Source organism: Alnus glutinosa, chromosome 1, assembly GCF_958979055.1.
Source record: "Alnus glutinosa chromosome 1, dhAlnGlut1.1, whole genome shotgun sequence".
Classification (NCBI taxonomy): domain Eukaryota; kingdom Viridiplantae; phylum Streptophyta; class Magnoliopsida; order Fagales; family Betulaceae; genus Alnus; species Alnus glutinosa.
In genome coordinates, this window is record NC_084886.1 from 18275319 (window position 1) to 18298524 (window position 23206).

Here is a 23206-nt window from a genome sequence, read left to right on the forward strand (position 1 = left end):
AGATGAGATCATCATCATCAATTGGTTTTCCTGCAGCAGCCAGTTGATCTGCCCATTGTTTGGCCAGATTTAAATACCCAGTGCATGATTTGAGGTGAGAAATTCGGGACTTGGATTGAGAGGCATATCTGGTTGCTAGAGTTGTCCAAGCTTCAAACGATGTTTTCAGACCATACATCGTTGATACAATGGAAGGTGAAAGTGAGCAAATGATCCAGCTCAAGAGAAGCTGGTCTTTCTTCTGCCATGTAACATAGGCAGGATTCAGAACTTGAGTATTGTCAGTATTAGTGAGAAACTGGAATGGACAAAAATCAGTGCCATCCACAAGTCCCTGGAGGTCATTGCCTCAGAGGATGGGTTGAAACTGTGCAACCCAGGCCAAGTAATTTGGTCCTTCAAGTTTGAAAAGTTGAGAGAAAGAAGGTAGGTTAGACAGAGGTGATGTAAGTTCAATGGATTGGAAGATGTAGCAGAGTTGATGGGATTGGTTGCTGGTGGAGTGGTATGTTGAGAGGAGGAAGCTGAGTTAGCAGAGGAGGAGTCAGGAGTAGCCATGGGTGGAGCGTTGGCTCTTGGGGTGAGCTCTGATACCATGAAAATTGTAGTAAGGAACTGGTTTGGTTGCTTGACCAAAACCAGGAAATATGTGTTTATTTATAATGATCATTGTACACCAGTTTAGGAAATAATAGTACAACACTTTACATCAAGTTGACCATATAAAATGAAAACAAAAACAGAAAAAAGTCTTGTTGATTTTGAGGAGCTGTGAGTCAGCCAGTAAACAAGGAGGAGAAAAGTGCAACAGAATTCCTGGAGGGAATCGGGCTGCAGGTCAGCTGTGTAGACTGTTCTAAGCTGCTGAGGATCAATCACCTGATGTCTTAGGATCGTGTGCATGCTGACTTCCAAGGAAGTGTGCTGAGGAAAACTAGAAAAATAGAAAAGAGAAAGGCAGGGGCTGAGTAAGGCTAGTAGCTATTACTCTGTAGTGACTTGATTTTCTTTTCCCCTTTGATTTTCTTTTTCCACTTGGTTCTCTTCCTTAACACTGCATAATGTCAAATCATTTGGAAGAACAAAATCATGAACAAAGAATTTAAAGCAACAAAAGAAAAATAAGAAGATTCGTGTTAGAATTAAGTACATTCCATTGTTCTGAGAGCCCATGTATTGGCTTGGAGTGAATATTAATTCGCAAAGAAACCCAATGACACATGGCAAGATCAAGTTAACTACACTTGCTCAGGGCTTAACCCTGAAGCATATTATACCAAACAAAGATAACTCACCTTTTCTTTACTTCCACCATTTCCAACAACATATAGCAACTCATCAACTTTGCAAATTGCCCAACAAGCTGACCAACTGAAATGAAGACATATTTTTCTTTCTTAAAGCACTAATAGCAGATAATTTATAGGTAATTCCATTTCCTAAATATTGAAAAAAAAAAAAATTAAAAAGTCACAAAAAGTCATCCACATTCGTTTCCTTACATTTCCCTTAAACTCTTGGGTAGCTACAGTGCTACGTATCCAATGTATTGGGTAGCATTGTAGATAATCAATAAATTATATAATGATAAAAATGACAAAAAGTATGAAAGTAAGAAAAATAATAAAATAAGAAGAAAGAATGAGTATTTAATTTATATCGGAAAATATACGGGAATCTATTGTGAAATGTATTTTTATAAGAAAGCAAAAAGTAATTTTATTCCTTAAATTTAGGAAAAATTGTTGGGTATCTAGTACTAGTGCTCTTAGGAGAACAAACTTCATGGAAACCAACAAAAGTAGTCAAACCAGGCATACTATTGTTACCGTGCACAACAATGATGAATAATATAGAATCGAAAAGAGAAAGAGTAAGAGAAAAACAAGACACAGATTTATGTGGTTCGGGCCATTCGGCAATGTGCCTACGTCCACAGGAGTGCGGCTATATTCAGTAGTGATTTAGAGTTACAGCATAACATATTTATAACAAAATCCTACTGTACGGACAGATATGAAAAAAATGTAAAATACCCTATATTGTGCCCCGGGAGCAACTACCATAAGGGCGTTGCCCCCGCAGCCCCACAACCTAATCGTCCCTTGGCAACATAAACTTAATTACGCCCAACTAACTACATGTTCTCTATTGTCTTAACTACGCCCAACCTAATCGTCTCATATTACCCTCTATGCCTAAAAGAATATAAGTCACTTGGTCAAACTCATACCTAGAATTAAAGCCAAATGCACAGCAATTAGAGGCAAGATTGTGTATGATGGAAGGGTAAAGCAACATGAGAAATTCACCTTCATTGAAAACTAACGGTTGCTATAGTGACACTATAATGCAAAATTGCCAACAATGATGGCCCCCCCTCAACTCTTAAGAAAAAAAATAAATAAATTAAGGTAAAACAAACAAAAAAAAATTAAGGTTTTTTTTTTTTGGCCTATTGGCCCTAGCAAGATTTTTTTTTTTTTTTTTCCTTGGCCCCTTCCCTTTTATCATCTGTTCAACTATTGTCAAAACTTTTTTCTTTAAAATTTCACGAGTAGCAATGGACATGCCTGAGAAGGTAACAATGGAAGGATCTTTACAAAGTTGTAGAGGCTTTGTTCAAAGTAAACGAAAAGGGTTTAGTCAAGTAGTGCATTAGAAGAAGACAAGTGTAGATTTGAGGAGTCACAAGCTTGACCAAGCTCAATTTCCTAAGAATATGTGGAAAAAATAACTGAGACCTTTTTTTATTTTTTATTTTTTATTTTCTGAATCTTTGGACAGTGGTTTTCTTTACTTTTTTTTTTTCTAAAAACTCTTTTCACTTTTGCTTATTGATTTTTAATTTGAATGGAATAATAAAAATATCAAAATTAGGTTATGTTTAATTACTTAAAATTTGCCTTTATATATATACTTTAACCCCTACTTAAGAAAAAAAATTATTTGGCCCCCTCCCATTAAAATGTCTGGCTCCGTCCCTGATTGCCAAATGCCAATTCAAAATGATATCACATGTTGGTATGCAACTAATTCAAACAGCATTCATAGCTGATTTTTTTTATTTTATGTTTTTTTGTTTTTTGGGATTAATTGATTGATGTGTTCTTCCCTTTTATCTTGGTAATTGCTAACATAAAAAACAAAAAGATCGACCATGAACTAGATCGGAAGTTAGCTAAAATTATATCATTATATGGGAAAACAAAATTGAAGTATCAACAAAAAGCTCAACACAAAATCCCAACCAAAACATATTACACAACACAACAGATGGTCGACAAATTGCAGTAACTATATATGTCAACTCACATATAGTTTTGTGTGTGCATATCAGAGCATTGGGCAAGATAAAGTATCTCCTTCAAACAAAGAATTCACTGGCTAACAAATGTATTTCCAGAGCATGTTCATACATCAACAGCATTCATTGTCATTTAACACCCAAGTCAATATAGAATTAACTGAATGATCAGCAGACAACTTACCAAGAATTCCAGTATAGTACGAAAGGGGCACATTAGTGTGATGGATTTTAAAGAGATCGACCTTCCACATCCGTGATGAGACTGTGCTCCTCCCATCCGATTGTGCCCCAAAGCAACTCAGCCGTCTTGAACTCTGGATGCCTGGATTCCACAACTTTGGCCACTCCATACCCAGTTAGTGGCTGCATTTATGATCAAGACAAAAATTCATAATCGAAGGACCAGGATCCTCTCCAATTGAAAGCAATTGGAAAATAGCTGGTTCCTTATAACATGAGGGTAAAATTGTCCAAACTTTTCCTGGTCCATAATTGAAAGGTTAGAACACGGTACAAGGAGGCCGGTAGCAATTTTTGACACGACTCGTAAATCTGATATGAATTCAACATGAAATTAATGGGTTATGGTTGGGGAATTTGACTTCTTTAATTAAATTGGTCAAATTTGATATACCTTTATAGTCTTATATATATGTCTCGACACTACACACAATATTTAGGACTAACAATTTTTTACACGAATATAAACTCAACTTAAAATTAACGGATTAAGGTTGAGAGGTTTGGCTCCTTTAATTAAATGGGTCCTCATATTTAGCCCATAGTTGGCCCAAGTTGGCCTCGAACATAGTTGAACCTATGTTGGCCTATTATTTTGTCCCATTTTCAGCCTATGGTTGTTAAAAGCCCATCTTGGTCACCGTTGCCGACTGCCACCAATTCCAACGAGTTTTCAGCCATCATCACCGGCACCATTTCTGGCCTTTGCCACCGACTATTGCCATCTCCAGGAAAAAAAAAATAATTTATTTTCAAACTCAAGCTTCTAGAATCTTCTACTTTGAGTTTGAAGTGATGTTATAATATAATTGTGATTGTAATCAAATCCTTATGGTTGATAATCAAATCCCTGTTATTTGATTATCTTATTTATCACCACCTTTTCTCTATATATAGGGATCATTGGTATGGTAAACATTATAAACAATAAGAGCAAAATGTACGTAGCTTTTAAGGCATTAACCTATGAATGTAAGTAATAGACTAAACCACATAAAGTCTTGCGTATTTATTTCCGTTATTCCACTTTTGTATTTTGTTTCTATGGGATGTTATACTATATAATTGTGATTGTGATTGTGATTGTGATTGTAATCAAATTCTTGTGGTTGATAATCAAATCTCTGTTATTTAACTATCTTATTTATACTGTATTCACATACCATCTTTTCTCTATATATAGGGATCATTGGTATTGTAAACATCATGAAGAATAAGAGCAAAGTGTACATAGTTTTTAAGGTTTTAACCTGTGAATGTAAGTAATAGACCAAACCACGTAAAGTCTTGTGTATTTATTTCTTTTATTCCGCTTTGGTATTTTGTTTCTATGGGATGTTATAATATTAATTATAGAATTGTGATTGTGCTTGTAATCAAATTCTTGTGGTTGATAATCAAATCTATGTTATTTAACTATCTTATTTATACTGTATTCACGTACCATCTTTTCTCTATATATAGGAATCATTGGTATTGTAAACATCATAAAGAATAAGAGCAAAGTATACATAGCTTTTAAGGTTTTAACATGTGAATGTAAGTAATAGACTAAACCACGTAAAGTCTTGTGTATTTATTTCCTTTATTCCGCTTTTGTATTTTGTTTCTATTTCATTATGGCTTTATTCAATGTTGACTTATATAATTTTATACTCATGCATCGACAAGCGAATACGTATTGCCACCATCAAGTAGAAGCTAACTTATTTCACAAACTCCACACAATTAATGTATTTTTCCATCAAAAGAGGCTTAATTAGGAGATATTATTGATTTTTTTTTATTTAACCACTACTTTCAAATGTTTTTTAGATTGAGGAAAGGGGCATGCATGGAACCCTGGTAGTTCTCAAGCATGTTGTTTTCTCCTCTCTATATCTCTCATTAATTGTTGTTTTACTTAATTAACTAATTAATGCTTTCAACTTTCAAAGAATTTGACTATTCTGTTAATTTCCATTAAATCATGATACATATTTTCAGACTACTTCAAGAAAAATTCAAGCTCTGGAGAGCACCCTAATAGCATATATATATATATACTCAATATTTGCCCGCGATATCAAAAATAAAACCAAGAAAGCTCAGGCCTATACGTGCATGTGTTATCAGTTCTGGATTTACGTAGTGTACATTTTGTGGGCTGAGTGGATGCCACGTGTACGTTTATTGCTCATATATCGAGTCCATGCGATGATATATAATTTTCTTTTTCGGTTTTCATGCATTTTTTTGAAATTTTAATAAGTTCTTAATTTCTTCGTTTTTATGTACTTTTTTAATTTTAAAAAAGAAATATTATTTTTCCATCTCCCATTTCATACTATATTTTGTGTTCTTTCTCATTTTCAATTAGTTTATTTGATATGATGATCGATCTCTTTTGTCTTCTTGATCTTGCCCTGGTTTTTTCTTTTATTCTTTAATTAGAAATTTAGAACCACACATAAACTACAACACTACATGCTCCTTTTATTCTTTTTCTGGGTTTTCCAATATTGACTTCCTTCATGAAATAATTTTCATAAATTTAGGGGTGTGTATAGGTTAATTTAGTGTCGATAAGAGTATTTTCGAATTTCGAACCAAAATATTTGGTTAAATTTGTTAATTCACCAATTTTTTTTTTCGATAAGTATTACTTTCAAAAATTTTCGATTAAAACGGTTAATTCTGTAAGTTAATATATAGTCGGCCGGTTAGGTCGGTTAACCAATTATCAATTATATAGCTTTTAAAATTGGGCCAAGCCTATTTTAATAGGCCAAAATGGGTTGTTTTGGAGCCAAACCAAAAGGTTTTGTGGGCTAAAAATGCTTTAATTAGACATGTTTAATGGGCCTCATTTGAGTTTTTGTAATTTGTGATAAAAATCATTTCGAAATTTTCGATTAAAACGGTTAATTCGGTAAGTCGGTATATAGTCGATCAGTTAACCGGCGAAAAAAAAAAAATTATACCAATTACCAAACCGACACCTATTCATAATATTGAATTTGAAAAAAAAAAAAAAAAATTGTTATAAATATCTTATTCCGACTTATTCCGAATTTCAATTATTTTGAGAGGTGGTGAGCAATTGAAAGCTGTTCGGTGGTGATCGATGAACAACAATCGAATATTTTGCCCACCCCTAAATCATAATGTATTTGAAACACTCGATTTTCATTAATTTGATGTATCAAATGCAAATTGGAAAACGTACGTGGAGATATTTTAGACTGTACTCGTACTCATAATAATTAATAAATATCTATAAATTCCACAGCTGAATCCAACAAATCTCAAACGAATACATATGCTGATTGCAAGGCCAGGCTCCAAGAAAGCCCAATGGGCTATCAACGTACGCCACAGACTCGAGCAATAGGCCTTCTTCAATGACCTACCAAACTAATATTCACACTATACATAGAGTACCATTTTTGTCCTAGAAATGTAAGGACAAAACTATAGAGATTCCTTTTCTAAGCTTAATTAATTTTAAGACCCGAATTTGCATATATCTTTCCCCCACTACAAGCAACTTGTGGGCTGGACCACACCAGAAGCTGCCCCGGCTGCATGGTTACACGAAGATTTGGCTGCTTGATTCTGATAAGTTAGCTTCACGTTTTCTAACTTTATTTTGCTGCAGGGGTTCCTCGAACTGCAATCAAATTTCACTGCAACTTGTGTCGCTGATGATCCATGGATGTCTTGGTATGTCACGTCACTAATTTTTACGCCAGAACCCTGTCTAGGGCAACCTTTGTTGTCGGGGCAGTAGTTTTGATCAATTATAATGGGATTCTGTACATTCACCATGAATGCATGTTGAAAAAGAATGTTCCTAGCAAAACCATTGCTGGCCCTTCCCCAAGTCTTGATCCTCACCCCATTCTGAGTACCCGTGAAAGTAGTTGTTTTCACTGTCACATTCTGCACGCATGCCTCTTTTAGGTCCTTCCCTAGACTTCCAATGCTGCACCATCCAACCACACCCGTTAAATTTTATAGTAGTCGTATAACAGTTTATTAAATATCATTTTGTTCGGATAATGTTTTACCTAATTCCATGACCAGGTCCGCAGGCAATGTTCTCAATCCACAAGTTGGTGGCACCGGGGCCAATTGAGATGCAATCATCGCCGGTTTGGATCTTGGAGTTGAGGATGGTGACTCCTGACGATGACTGCACGTGAATGCCATCGGTGTTTGGGCTGTTGCCATTGGCGAAGACCTTGACGCCTTGCATTTTCACGTTGCGGCAGCCATTGACGACGATGTGGAACATCTGGCTGTTTAGGGAGGTTAATCCACTCACCATGATGTTGTTGGAGTTGGAAAATTGAAGTGTCTGCTTGCATACACACAAGAAAAAGCTCCCATTATTATATTTATTTATAAAAGAAAAGATAAGTAACATGTCTTAACATGATCAAGGAACATGATCCAGGCTTTATATGCAATAAAATATGTGCAAACTTAAAGGGATGGACCCGGTTACTGCACGAAACAGAAGCTAGCCTAATTAAGCAAATCATTCAACTTTGACATTCCCAATGTATAATTAACACTAAGAACATGGGATTATTCCCAAGTGTCGTATGTACGATTTTCCTTAATTAATACTTTGCTCGTGGTGGGAAAGGCAGTTATTTTCGTTTGACAAAAATATCATTCAAAACAAAGAGGAACAAATTGGCAAAATCACTTCACAAAAAATAATAAAAAGTATTAATTCAAATATATTTAATAGATTGTTACACGACTTTCATATAATTAAGATATATTACATAGTATTAAAAATCAACTTTTGTTTTCATTTTTTTATAAATACTAATTTAAAGATGGACTTTTACAATCCCACTTCATTCAAGTTGTATTGCAAAAGTATAATAGTCTGCTAAATAAACATTACTTCTTCTCATAGTACTACTTATTATTTCACTGAAAATTTTAAAAAAAAAAAAATGGCAAATATGTCACTCAACGTACCGTTGCACCGGTGGGGCAACTCTTGCCTGAGGCCTTGCAAGCCCACAAGCCAGTGCCTTGGCCATCAAGAATCCCACCAGATAATGTAACCCCAGTAACGTGGCGGAAGACGAGCCAGTTACCGGAATTTCCGAGGACCCTATAGTCCGATGGGGCCACAAGCGTGGCATCGATGCGGATAAAGATCGCCTTGTTCCTGCATGGCCCGTTGAAAACCACCTGGCGAAGATAGAATTTCCCCGCCGGCACGTAAATGGTGACGGGGCTTACGGAGGCGCAAGCTTTCGTCCATGCAGCAAGGAAAGCCCGGGTAGAGTCCGTCTTGCCGTCTCCTTTGGCTCCTAAGCTGACCACATTGTATGTCACTGGAGCAGCTAATACGACTGAGGAATAAAAGAAGACAGACACAAGTGCAAGAAGAAGAGGGCTTCTGTGGTTTCCCATTTTGCGTGTGTTTGTATAATTGTGTGTGAGAGAGAGATCAGAGAGAAAGAGAGAGAGATAGAGAGAAGTATTTGTGGTGGAGTTGTGACGGTTTTTGAGGTGTATTTATAGGACTGGAATTCAGGTTAATTAGTTTTGATGGAATATATATATAATGTATCAAATTAGTACGCATAATTTGAATTGATTGATATATAAATGTTTACGTTAAACCTTTTTTTTTTTTTTTTTTTTTGATCTCTTCTTTACGTATAGAGGATATAGCTTGCATATATGGATTTGGATAATATTCCTACTAATAATGTTTAATATATGTTGTTTCACTCCATTCTTACGACAAACTGGGTGTCTGCATGTGCGGTATCTTAGATAATCATTAAACTAGAAAGACAATCGATCGATCATGATCAGCTGATGGCAATGGAAAGGACGAATGCACGTACATTAACGTTTGTACGTGGTTGCTTGAGAGAAGAGTAGTCCAAAGGTGTTTGTTACATTAAATTAGAAAATAAGGGAATGAAAGCTAGCAGTGACCCGTTACATTAACGTGACATAGCAATCAAATTAATATATATATTCATCATCATTGAAAGAAAAAGATATATAATCATAAAAAATTAAAAAAATTAAAAACAAAGCGGAATAAAGAAAATAAACACAAAGAATTTTACATGGTTCGATCGGTTTATGACCTACATCCATGGATTAAAGTTCAAATAGCTACATTTTACTTTTATTCCTTTATAATATTACAATAAGGTTGAGAGAATACAAAACGGTATGAGAGATCAAATCAAGTCAGATTTAATTGTATTTTGTTAAAGTATTGATTAATTAATTATTAAATTTACTTCTTCCTATTAGCTTACGTTTTTTGGATAAATGGTGATTTAACATGGTATCAGAGCCAAAGGTCATGAGTTCAAACCTTGACTCCGTCACTTACCTATTAAAAATGAAATTTGAGCCTCCACGTGAGAGAGAGTGTTAAAATATTGATTAAATTTACTTCTTCCTATTAACTTAAGCTTTTATGATAAGTGGTAATTTAACTTCAAATCTGATTTGACTTGATTCTCTAATCAATCACAATTAATTCTGAAATCAAATCTTATAATATAAAATCAAATCTCGTAATATATTCTAACATCTCCCTCAAACTCAAGGTGAAGGACTCTGAAAGCTTAAATTTGATTTGTATGTACTGCCGAAATGGCATGAAGTGTCATGATCATCTATTTTTTTGAGTGTAGCAATTCAGTGCTAGCATATGGAAGGAAGTTAATAACCTTCTTATTGTTTGGAATGATGTGGTGAGGCTTGGGAGGAGCCAGTTGAAGAAGAATACTGTACATGCCAATTTTTGTAGGCTGGTTTTGAGCTCTATAGTCTATAATACATGGCGGAATAGGAATGAGACTAGGCATGGTAGTCAACCCAAAACAAATGGGCAGATTTTGAAGAAAATATTTTGGGAAGTGAGAACTAGAATTTTGGGTAAATTAATATATGTATACATCCGCCACGTGGCGACAGTAGAGGTTACTATAGCCACGTGGCCGGATAGTCACGTGTCTTAATGACAACGTGGCAAGATGTAGCAGGGAGACATGTAGACGCGTGTATTTATAGACATGTTGAAACGGGGACGTGGATTAATATACATGTGGCCCTTTGGACTCGTGTAATTATGAGACGCGGCCACATAGCCGCGTGTCTCAAAACGCGGCCACATAGCCGCGTGTCTCAAATACACGTGGCTACATTCCGCCACGTGTATTTGTACACGTGTCCACATGGACACTTGTACCATATGCCATGTGGTTAACTGTATTTTTTAAAAAAAAAAATTATTTTTTTCCCTAATTTTTTTTTATGAAAAAAAAAAAAAAAAACAAAAACAAATAATACTACTATATACATGCATAATGACTCGTTTTATACACAATGCATATAAATCCTTTGATGTAATTTTTTTTTTAGAATTAAAAAAAAAAAATACCGTATTATTATTATGGCTATGTATAGTATATATGCTTAATTAGGGTTAGATTTTAGGGTTTATGGCTATATATAGTATATACACTTAATTAGTGTTAGGTTTTAGAGTTTATGTATAGTATATACACTTAATTAGGGTTAGGTTTTAGGGTTTATGGCTATATATAGTATATGCACTTAATTAGGGTTATGTTTTAAGATTATGTGCTATATATAGTATATACACTTAATTAGGGTTATGTTTTAGGATTATGTGCTATATATATGTAAATAGTGTACTTAGGGTTTAAGGGTTTAGTTCCTTATATACGATATACTTGTAAGTAAACCCTAACCCTAACCCTAACCCTAACTAGGATTAACGTTTACATTTGTGGACGTACTACAAATAAATTTTTATTTATTTTATACTTTATCAATTTAGTACTAATTTATTTCAATTCTCATCATTTAGTCAAATCTCGTATAAGTCCTTCTACATTATATATATATACACAAGTATAGCACTAAACTAGGGTTAGGGTTCTATTAGTAAAATATACCATTAACACTTGTGTGTATATATATATATATATAGCACCCAATTAGTTTTAGTTCTATACACTATCACCTTAACAATCTTTGTATGGAGGAAAAATATATTAACAAATACAAAATCTATAATTAATACTATATACATGCATAAATCACGTAAGCGGTTTAAAAACTATGTACATGCATAATGACTCGTACATACCCTAACCTTAGATTTGTGCTATATATATATATATATATATATATATATATATATATATATAGTTAGGGTTTATGGCTATATATAGTATATACACTTAGGGTTAAGTTTTAGGGCTATGTGCTATATGTAAATAGTATACTTAGAGTTTACGGGTTTAGATCCTTATATATGGTATACTTATAAGTAAACCCTAGCCCTAATTAGGGTTAGTGTTTATATTTGTGGACGTACTATAAATAAATTTTTATTTATTTTATCCCTTATTAATTTAGTACTAATTTATTTCAACTCTCCTCATTTAGTCAAATCGCGTATATGTGTTAATGGTATATTTTACGAATAGAATCATAACCCTAATTTAGTGCTATATGCATATAGCACTTAACTAAACCCTAATTTGGTGCTATATATATATATATATATATATATATAAGTGTTAATGGTATATTTTTCGAATAGAACCCTAACCCTAATTTAGTGTTATATGCACTAAACCCTAATTTGGTGCTATATATATATACATACATATACATAAACATATACAAATGTTAATAGTATATTTTACGAATATAACCCTAACCCTAGTTTAGTACTATATGCATATAGCACTTAACGAAAATTTGGTGTTATATACATATATAACACCAAATTATGGTTTAGTTTTGTACACCATTGCCTTAACAATTTATAAGTTTTAAAAAAAATCAATATATATAAAAAAGTAAAAAAAAAAAAAAAAAACCTATAATTAATACTATATACATATATGCATAATGTATGCATGCATGTAAGCGATTTAGAAACTATATATATGCATAATGACTCGTATATACCCTAGCCTTAGGGTTTATGGATATATATATATATATATAATAAATGCACTTACTGTTAGGTTTTAGGGTTCCGTACTATATATAAATAGTATACTTAGGGTTTAGTCTCTTATATTGTACATTTAATATTTATATACCACCCTAATCTTATATTTGTACTATATATAGTACACGTACGTGTATATATATATATATATAGTACGTTTTAAAATTATTGACATTTAAAAATTAATATTACTTTATATATTTAAAGTTTATATACTTTTTATGTGTATATAAATATTTAATCAACTCTAACGTACCCTAGGGTAGTGCTGTATATAGTATATATACTTAGAGTTAGAGTTTAATTAGTTTTAGGGTTAGGGTTTAGGGTTTAATTTTAGGGCTTACGGTTTAGCACTATGTACAGTACAAATACTTAGGCCTGGGTTAGGGTTTGTATTTGTCTTTAAGTGTCTAAATTATATATGTGTATATATATATATATATAATATGTATTTTTTTTATTTAATAAAAATGCTACAATGGGCGACGTGTATTTTAAACACACGTCGCCCATTTGGGACGTGGTATAATACCACGTCCCTGATTGGCCACGTGGAATTATTCCATGTGGCCAATTGTTTGGCTAGGTACACTGCGTGGGACAATTCCCACGCGCCACCTGGCCTTTTTTTAAAAAAAAACAAATTATATTATTTAAATCTTTTAAAAAATCAAATATTATTATATAAAAATAATAATAATAACACTTTTAGTCGTATTATGTTCAATTGATCAAACTAATGCAATAGGATCGATCGGGCTAATACACAAGCATAAATAGTAAAAAAATCCTAATAATCCGATTGATCAAACTAATGAACCATGATCGATCGAAAACCTTCAATTGTGTCAAGTTCAATCGATCATTCAACTGTATCACAGCTGATTAAACTAATGTGTAAGAATCGATTAGATTGATCTTATCATTATCGATCAGACTAATGATCAATCATTCGATCAATCCTTCGATCAATCATACTATGCGTAAGGATAATACAAAATTCAAAGAGTTTGATCGATCAGACTAATGAACTAGAATCGATCAGACGTTCGATCAAAACTTGAATTATGTCAAGTTCTATTGATTCTAAATAAGATTATGGTTTATTCGATCTTACAATAATTGGACTAATGCATTAGTATCGATTAGATGTTCGATCAAACCTTTAATCATGTCAAGTTTGATTGATCTTTCGATTGGATCGCGATCAATCGAATTGATCTTATAATGATTAATCGGACTAATACACAAGCATTAATAATACAAAATCCATATTGTTCGATCGATCAAAGTGATGCATAATGATAGATAGGATGTTTGATCGAACCTTCAATTGTGTCAAATTTGATCGATCAAATTAATGCGTGAGGATCGATTAGATTGATCTTATCATTATTGATTGAATTAATGCGAACGGATAAATAAATAAAATAAAATAATAAAAAAAAAAAGAAAGAAAGAAAGAAATAGAAAATATTAATTCATAAGATTAGAAAAATAGAAAAACAAAAAAAAAAAACTTTACTAATAATATGAAAATCATTTTTTTTTTGTAAAGTTTTATTTTTTTTGCCACCCCTTCCTCTCTTTTTTTTTGTATATATGTATATGTATTACCTATTTTCTTCATTTTTATGTTTTTTTATGAGACATAGGATCACGTGGCATGTTTTGATTGGTTTGACATGAAATTTCGTTTATGATACAAAATAAAACCTAGCTATAAAAAAACAAAGTCGTTAAAAACTCAGAAAATAAAAAATAAAAAATAAAAACTAAAAAAGAGAAAAACTTTACTAATAATATAAAAAGAAGTTTTCTTTTTTTAAAAAAAAAAAAGTTTAATAGGTTTATATATATATATATTTTTTTATACATGCTCATCAGCGTCCACTTTTAAGTCGACGCTGATACTTTTCAATTTTTTCAAAAGAATTTTAATTTTTTTTTTTTTTATATATGGTTATCAGCGTCGACTTTGGGGTCGACGCTGATACTTTTCAATTTGTTTAAAAAAAATTAATTTTTTTATACAGGGTTATTAGCGTCGACCCCATAGTCGACGCTAATGAACTATTGTTAGCGTCGACCTCTATATGTCGACGCTGATAATAGGTTATCAGCGTTGACTTTGGGTGTTGACGCTGATGTGGTTCTTTAGTTACCACATCAGTGTCGACCCAGATGTCGATGCTAATAGTTTTTTATTAGCGTCGAAGAAAGTGGACGTTAATATTAAAATGTCACTGCTATTTCTCAACCCACGTGAGGTAAAATTTCCTACGAGGCTATTAGCACCGACACATTAGTGTTGACAACAAAGTTGACGCTAATAGAGCATTTTTTTGTACAATTAGCGTCGACTGTAGTGTCGATGCTAATAGTCAACTATTAGATGCGGATAGTCGACTATTAGCGTCGACTAAAAGTCGATAATTAGCATCGACTTTTAGTTAACGCTGATAATGTCGCCCCTAATGGGCGAATTTCTTGTAGTCAATGACGTGTCCATATAAAATGCCACTATTCAGTGGGGTGTCAAGAATTTAGGGCTGTCAAAACGGGTTGACACGACCCGTTTGACCCGCCAACCTGTTAAGGGTCAACCCTGACACGACTCGTTTAAATAAAATGGCCAAACTCTTAAACCCTAACACGACCCTGTTAAATAACAGGTTGACCCGACCCGACCCGTTTAACCCGTTTATTAATAAAGTCTATAAAAATAAAAATAAAAACACAAATTTAAACTAAAAAAAATAAAAAAAAAAATCATATTGTTTGAATAATCATATTATTTTACAGTTGAAATATAAAGCATTGAGTTGTTTTGTTGTTTACTTGTTTTAATTTGGTTCAACTTCTAAGTTTGAAAACTTGAAAGAAAAAAAAAACTCCACTAATTTTTTTTAGTCTTTGCCTTTTTTGTTCAAGTTCTAACTCAATAAAAGAAAAAAACTAATTTTTTTTTTTTTGTGAGATTTTTTTAGTTTAGTCTTTACTCTTTAGACAGTGAGAGAAATAGAGAGGTAACATGATTGTTTAGATTTAATTTTTAATGTTGAAAAAAAATGTTTAAATATACGGGTCAAACAGGTTGACATTGTAACGACTCTTTTATTAAACGGGTCTAACAGGTAAACTCTTTTATGACCCGAACATTTTTAAGCTTAACTCTAACCTTTTAACTTCATATCAAATTTGCGGGTCGTGTCAAAAATTAACAATCCTAGTCAAGATGACATGCCACTACATGCTGACATGACAAAATATAAATGCCACTATATTAAAATAGTAGCATGATATAACTTGCCACTTCCCTAATTAATAGCACGTCGAAAAAGTAATTATTTTAGACATGCACGCCGCTAATATTGAAGTTTTTTTTAGCGGCATGCACATCTGTATTCTATTCTGTCAACCTCAGGCCTCAGCCCTTAGCTTGCCACTTAAACCATTGACTTTCCGTTATCATCGGGAATGAAAAGATTGCATGTATCCGAAGGGTTAGAGGCTAGAGAATAAAATTTTGTTAGATTTGGAGCCTCTCTCTCAACAAACAACGTGCAGGAAAATACTCAATCTTTTTCCATGCCCTTCAACAAAAAACCTTTTCACAGTAAAGAAATGTTTCTCTCTTGAGAGGGGCACTACGTTACAAACTGAGAAGCTTCGTTGAAGAGAGGGTGTATTTAATGCATTATGTGAATAAAGGACTAAAAAAGTAGTCTATGTTTTCTTGCTATAATTAATGTAAGGGTTTGGGATTATTTTTATTATTATTTTACATGTCCACATCAGAGAGAGAGGAGAGATTTAAACTAGTGACTTCTGTTTTATGAGGCGTGGTCTCTATCTAATTTGAGTGATGAAGGAATGTTTTTGCAATATTTCATTTATTCTGGGTCGACCTTAGAAATGGGATACGAACTCTACAAGCAAAACTCCATAACCAACATGTAATATGCTTGGTTGAATCATGGTCTCATGGCTGGCAGCTAACCTCACGCCGCCCATGAAAACTTCATGTGATATAATATTGATGATTGAATTGTTAGTTGATAAGGAATATTCTCAAGCAAATCAAAGTAACGAAGACAATGAATAAGTTTTTTTTTGGAGTTAGTTTTGGGTTCATATCCTCTTAAATTATTTATTCGAGAATTTGGGTAGGTATTACTTATGGAATTTATTTAAACAAATAAAAATTGGGTTGTCAAACTACTTATCTGATCAGGTAGGTCCTGTAAATAGTCTCTCACAATCATCGGCCCGATTTTTCTCAAATTTGGGCAAACAACTTAAGAGGATCTTAATCCGTCTTTTGATATTTCATGTCTATTCAACTTCTATAACTTATTTGTCTTTTGATTTTTCATAATTACAACACCTAATTAATTAACCATCTCCATTTTTCAAACTTGCTAGCTGGTCGAGTTACCACAGTTTAGTAATTTGGTTGGTATTTGTCAGCTGTCACTTTGCCATTTAGCTGGGCCAGTTCTCGACTTAAATAAAAATAAAAAAAATAAAAAAAAAATTGTCTAATGCCAAAAATAAAGAAAATAACGAATATTAATAAGATTGGAATAAAGAAATAATTTTCTGTGTTGAATAAGATTAATTAGTCGGTTGAGTAAGCAATCCAGCTAGAATTTCAATATAAAATCTAGGTGGCGTCAAATAATTTGTACGCTGAGCACATGAAGATGATCGATCTAGAGCAAACTCCCTTAGGTTCGGCTTCCGATCCCCATATCGATAGTATTTGTTCCTATATGCCAAATTTTTAATTTTTTAATTTATTATTTATTTATTTTTGTTGAACGTGAAACAAAGGTAAAGTTTGGCAAACCATTCCATTTTTTTATCTAAAAAAAAATAATTCAAACTAAAAAAATTCATACATTTTTTTTTATCATATCAATCACTTTGTTGTTATTATTTAAACAAAAAAAAATCCCTTAAAGAACTAAACATTTTACTTTTCCTTACAAAAAAATTCAAATTTTTTATTACTTTATATCATATCAATTACTTCTTATTATTATTCAAACAAAAAATTCACTATAAAATCGTTTACCATACATACCCAGAGTTATAACTCTCATGTATGTTCGGCGAAAATGGGTAAGTGAGAGAGAGAACATCTCAACTTGCATGTTTGGTTAAATCAGAGTAACAAACTCTCTCTCTCTCTCTCTCTCTACCTCTCTCTAAAGCTTACCACAATCTTCAAAACTCTCTTTACCTCTAAGTTTGAAGCTTATCAATTTTTTTGGCCAGCCCAACTTGTATGATCGGTGAAAACAAACTCTCTCTCTCTCTCTCTCTCTCCGAGTCTGGAGCTTATATTTTTCTCTCTAATCGATTACCAACAGTTATCGTCACTGCACTACCAAAAAAAAAGGGATTTTTGGACTTTTTTTATAGACGGTTTAAAAAACTGTCTATAAAAAAATAATTATAGTCGTTTTTTTTTTCAAACCGTTAGTAAAAAAAAAAAAAAATTGTGTCAGTTTAATTTAACCGACATTAAAAATACAGACGGTTTTAATAAAACCGTCCGGAATTATAAAATTCCATACAGCTTTATTTAAAACCGTCTATAAATATATAGACGGTTATAAATTGATCGTCCGTAATTAGAAATTATAGACTGTTTGAATATAGCCGTCTAGAAATACATAGACGGTTGTAAAAAAACCGTCTGAAATTTTCTATTCCGGAAAATTCCGGACTTTTTTTACCAACCATCTATAAATACATCAACGGTTGTTAAAAAACCGTTTGGAATTTTCTAATTCCGGAAAATTCCAGACAGTTTTTTAACAACTGTCCATAACCCTAATTCTAAAAGCAATTAATAATATTTCATTCCCTAGCTCGATCAAGATCCCCCTTCTAGCTCTCTCACTCTCTCTTCCGGCCAGCGGCCTTCTAACGACCCATTCTCCGGCGCTCTCTCTCACTCAATCCGGCCCTCTCTCTCTCTCTCTCTCTCTCTCTCTCTCTCTCTAGCTCGTACTCCGCCCGGCCCCTATCTCTGTCAGATCGAGAAGACACTGGCTCGCCGCACCTTCTCCGGCGACACCCGAGGCGTTCTTGCAGCTAGCAGCCCCGGGAGCCCACCCCGGACGCCTGGTGTATAGGTAAGTGCTTCAATTTTTTGGCTCTTTTTTTTTTGTGTGTTCATGTGATTAATCTCATTCTCTGTTCAAATTTCAGAGACTAAAGATATTATCATTACCTGCTAAAAGGATAAATTAATTTTAATTCATGCATGAATTGTTTTTACAATAATCCTTTTAAAAAATATAAATTTATGCAGGAAAAAGTATGCAGTAAAATCAGTTTATTTTAGGGCACTTTGTAAAAGCTATCCTTAGAAGTATTTTAATTATATATTAGATTAAAATCTAAAAATCGCCAAAAAAAAAAAAAGAAGAAGTTTCTGACGCTACATATTATATACATGGTAATATATATATATATTTTTTGTATAATTAAACAAAAAGATATATAGTTATGTGAAACTTAAAAAAGAACAAAAAGAGAGAAAAGCGACAGATTACATTGTCCTTATTAGTGGGTAATGTCAATTATGAGTAATAAATATATTTACAAGTTTAATTTTTAAACTGCTCATTCATCTTACCATCATGTTCATTAGAGAGCAATTATGCTAGAGTAGTAACAATTAATAATGATATAAGGATAAGAAATAAAACTAATGTCTTATTAATGACCATGTTAGTCTTCATGGCATTTCATTAATTATTTGCAGCATTGTTTATATTTTATATATAATTACTACACATGCATCTTACCAACATGTATATGATCGAACATAATTCCAAAGAACAGCTAAAATCGTGAAATTATCCAGTAGTAATATTATATATCAGTAAAACACCAATAGTATCATGGATATATGAATTGAGATCTTGGGTTCAAGTGAAGCTTTTAGCCAACAAATATATAAACGATAAACCTTTGGCTTGACAAGATATAATAGTGTTTTTTATATCTAAAAACTAAGATTCTTTCTGTCAAACATATAATAAGTGATTGTATTAAAAAAAAAATATATCGTAATTGATACTCATTATGCTATACATCACTGTTGGATTAGAAAGTTGAACTATTCTCAGGTCTCAACTCTCTCTCTCTCTCTCTCTCTCTCTCTCTCTCTCTCTCTCGCAGCACAATCCGTTACACCGCTACCCGGCCTTCTCTCCAGCGTGGTCACCGTCCAACACCAGTGATCTCTCTCTCTCTCACCGGCTATCTCTCTCTCTCTCTCTCTCTCTCTCTCTCTCTCTCTCTCTCTCTCTCTCTGACGTACAATACCGGTTACTCTCTCTAATATCTCTCTCTCTCTCTCTCTCTATCACTCTCTCTCCCTCTCTTTCTCTGCTGTGCAGGACTACTCTCTGACAATATACTTCGGCCGTGCGTGGTTTTGCTCCGGTAGTGGCCATGTTCTCAGCTCAGTTTGCTCTCTCTCTCTTTCTCGGTTTGTACATATATTTTGCTAATGTTTTTTTCTTCCTTTTTCCTCCATATTTGCAAGTACATAAGCAACCCTAAATCCTTACACTACGAAATTTATTGTGAGTAATTTTTTTCCCATTTTTTGTCTTTAATTTTTTCCTCTATCTCTGTACATTTTGCTGATTTGTTTGTGATATGTTCTGATTTGTTTGGACTGGGAAAACAGCACGTAGCATAGTTTTTCCTACCTTTTTTTTTTAATTTTTATTTTGCAATGTTACTGATTTATTGTAATTTGTATATATATGATTTTGTTTTGTTTTTTGTTTTTTGGACTGTTTTGGTTTTGTTTTATTTGGTTATTACATGGATGATGGAATTTTTGTGTACACTCATTCAAATTTTTTGTCTCATTCAAGGTTTGTTTTTTTTTTCTAGTGTTTATTTTACTATAATGTTGTGTTTTTATTATTTTTTATTTTTTAATTCTAATTATTGATGTGAGAGGTTTATATATATATTTTAATGTGCTATTATGAATTTTGGAGTTTTTGTGAAGTGGAGAAAAACATAAAACCAAAAAACCTAAACACCAAACCCTAAACCCTAAACCCTAAGTTTAAATGTAGATGTGCGAATGTTCTAACAATTGCATGGTACTATGAATATATATGAATTTTACTGTCCACAATGTAAAAACATTTTCTTTTTGACCATGCAAATTTAAAATAATATACGAAGTCCACAATTTGAAACAAACGCTAAATTCAAACACTTTAAAAAATGGCCATGTTATTAAAAAAAAATTTCCCTTTAATCTAAGTTTAATCGTTAGATGCGAAAGCGTTATAAAAATTTCAACGTTGCTATGAATATAGATGAATTTTACTATATTCGGAAGAAAAAAAATGCGGGAAAAAAACAGGGTTAATGTTGGAAGGTTCTAAAAATTTTGGGGTAATTACCTTTTCCTCCCATCAACTACCAGCCATTGTCAACATGCCCCCATGAACTGACACATCGACCAAAAGAGAGCATCCAATTACCATCGTTACCCACTTTGCCCCCATCCGTCAGAAGATTTCGTTAACTTGGATGGAATATTCCATTTTTTTGTGTTAATTTTTGTTTAAAGACCAAAATGCCCTCTACAGTAATTAATAAAAAAATATTAAAATTAATATATTTTTTTGTTTTAAAAAAAAAAAAAAAACAAAAACAAAAATTAATCTAAGGGTGGCGCCCTTTTTCAGTTTTTTTTTTTAAAAAATATTAATTTTAATATTTTTTTATTAAAGTATGTATTGAAATATTTTACTAATATTTCAATATTTTACTAATATTAAAGTATGTACTGAAATATTTTACTAATATTTCTAAGTTTTGCGTGTGATAAAGTATGTATTGAATACATGTGTATTTTTTGTTGACGACGTACAGGAGAGGATGACGCAGAATTTACACAGTGATCCTACCACCACGCAGAGCGTCTCAGTAGACACAGTGTGTTAGGCACCGAACGACGAGTACGAACAGGCGTTGGGGAGGCCTGAGTACGCGAAGAGGGTTCGGCAAGTTGGCCCGAACGTTACTCCTGTTCTTGGGACATGTTTCTCGTATCGGGCTCGCTCACAAGGGGGAGCATCTCAAGGCACATCTCGGGACTGGGCGTACATGACAGGAGGATGGCGACGATGGAGACGTTGCTACAGGCTGAGAGAGAGAGAGAGAGAGAGAGAGAGAGAGAGAGAGAGAGAGAGAGAGGAATGACGCCTTGGAGCAACACCTGTGCAACTCGAGGTCGTCCTCACCTCTATGGGAGTATCACATGGGTGTCCAGGTGCTCAGTGGTCTCCACCTGCAAACCAAGGTAGTACGTCGTTTGTTAGTAGTGCATCTGCAGGTATGATTAATATTGTGTAAACTGCTTATTTTTAATTTGTTTTCATTGTTTAAATTTGCATATAATTTTATATTTTTTAATTATTTTCATTACTTGCAGGTAATACGACAACGATTGGTCCGTTCTCGCCTATTGGACGACAGCTGAGCCAACACTCCCCCGTCGGGACACCGCTACACCATCCCTTGCGCAGCAATCGCCTATTGGCGAACACACGCCTGGTACAGGAGCTCGTGATCCTTGAGATGGTCTTCAGATTTGTAGATATTCTGTGTAATTTTGTTTTGTTAGTAACGAACACGTTTATTCGTACATGGTCTTCAGATTTGTAGGTATTGTTGTGTTGGTTTGTGTAATTAACAAACACGTTCTTAATTATTGATTTGTGTAATTTGATTTTGTATTCATGGTAAATTTCAAATGTTGTCTTAATATTTTTGTGATATTTTTGGGTAAAATAGATTTTATGATTTTTTTTTTTTGGGGGGAGGGGGGGAGAAAAAAAAAATTGCCATGTGGCACCTGGCCACGTGGCAAAATGCCATCTACCGACTGTGGCCACGTGTATGATAATTGACGTGGCCAGCAGTAGGCAACGTGGATAAATATCCACGTGGCTGACAATCGGCCAACATCAGCCACATGTACGCCTATACACGTGGCACAGGGGCCACGTGTATATTACACGTGGCTGACGTGTCGCAGCGTGTTTATGCAACACGTGGCACAATGGCAACGTGTATTCACTGTACACGTGGCAAAATGTGCATTTCGCTACACCCAGATCTACCATGCCGCGCACACTTGGCCATTTACACGTGTCTAACAATTTGCCACGTGTATTGGCCCAATACACGTGGCAACCTGGAAGTGGCAAAATTCAATTTTTTTTGTAGTGGTAGTTTTAAGAAGAATGTGGAAAATGTTATTCTATGTCGTATTTGGAACATTCACGAGAAGTTGATGGTTAATTCTCAGATAGTTTTTATGTTGTGTTGGCATATGCAGTCAATTGCTTTTGCATAATTACTGTGTTAGTGTTGTTGGATGTTAGGACAGTTTCCGATAAAGTGGCACGGGCTTTGGCAAAATCCTTCATCAACCTCTAGAAAATAATAAATATATATCAATAAAGGAGCTCACCAAGGGTGCCAGCTGGAACTCACTCTGATGCTTAAATCAATATTTGGAGAAGAATTTATATCAA

At 33.5% G+C, this 23206-nt stretch overlaps 1 protein-coding gene and 1 long non-coding RNA gene across 2 annotated transcripts; one reads left to right on the forward strand and one right to left on the reverse strand.

The window, feature by feature from the left end:
* Positions 1 to 6821: 6821 nt before the first annotated feature.
* Positions 6822 to 9039, reverse strand: LOC133858628 (polygalacturonase-like). Its single transcript, XM_062294102.1, has 3 exons — positions 8534 to 9039; positions 7603 to 7892; positions 6822 to 7517 (listed from the first exon to the last, which is right to left on the reverse strand). The coding sequence occupies exons 1-3, from the start codon at positions 8975 to 8977 to the stop codon at positions 7070 to 7072; spliced, it is 1182 nt and encodes a 393-aa protein (XP_062150086.1). The 5' UTR covers positions 8978 to 9039; the 3' UTR covers positions 6822 to 7069.
* A 10737-nt stretch (positions 9040 to 19776) lies between these two features.
* Positions 19777 to 22311, forward strand: LOC133866122 (uncharacterized). The gene is made up of 4 exons (XR_009899862.1): positions 19777 to 19863; positions 20027 to 20118; positions 21537 to 21999; positions 22099 to 22311. It is a non-coding gene; the product is annotated as an uncharacterized LOC133866122 (long non-coding RNA).
* The last annotated feature ends 895 nt before the right edge of the window (positions 22312 to 23206 follow it).

Coding starts and splice junctions, on each gene's coding strand:
- LOC133858628 (XM_062294102.1), bottom strand. CDS start 8,977: ATGGGAAACCACAGAAGCCCTCTTCTTCTTGCACTTGTGTCTGTCTTC. Junction 7,893..8,533: donor GTTGCCCCACCGGTGCAACG/GTACGTTGAGTG, acceptor GTATGCAAGCAG/ACACTTCAATTTTCCAACTC. Junction 7,518..7,602: donor GGACCTGGTCATGGAATTAG/GTAAAACATTAT, acceptor TGGATGGTGCAG/CATTGGAAGTCTAGGGAAGG.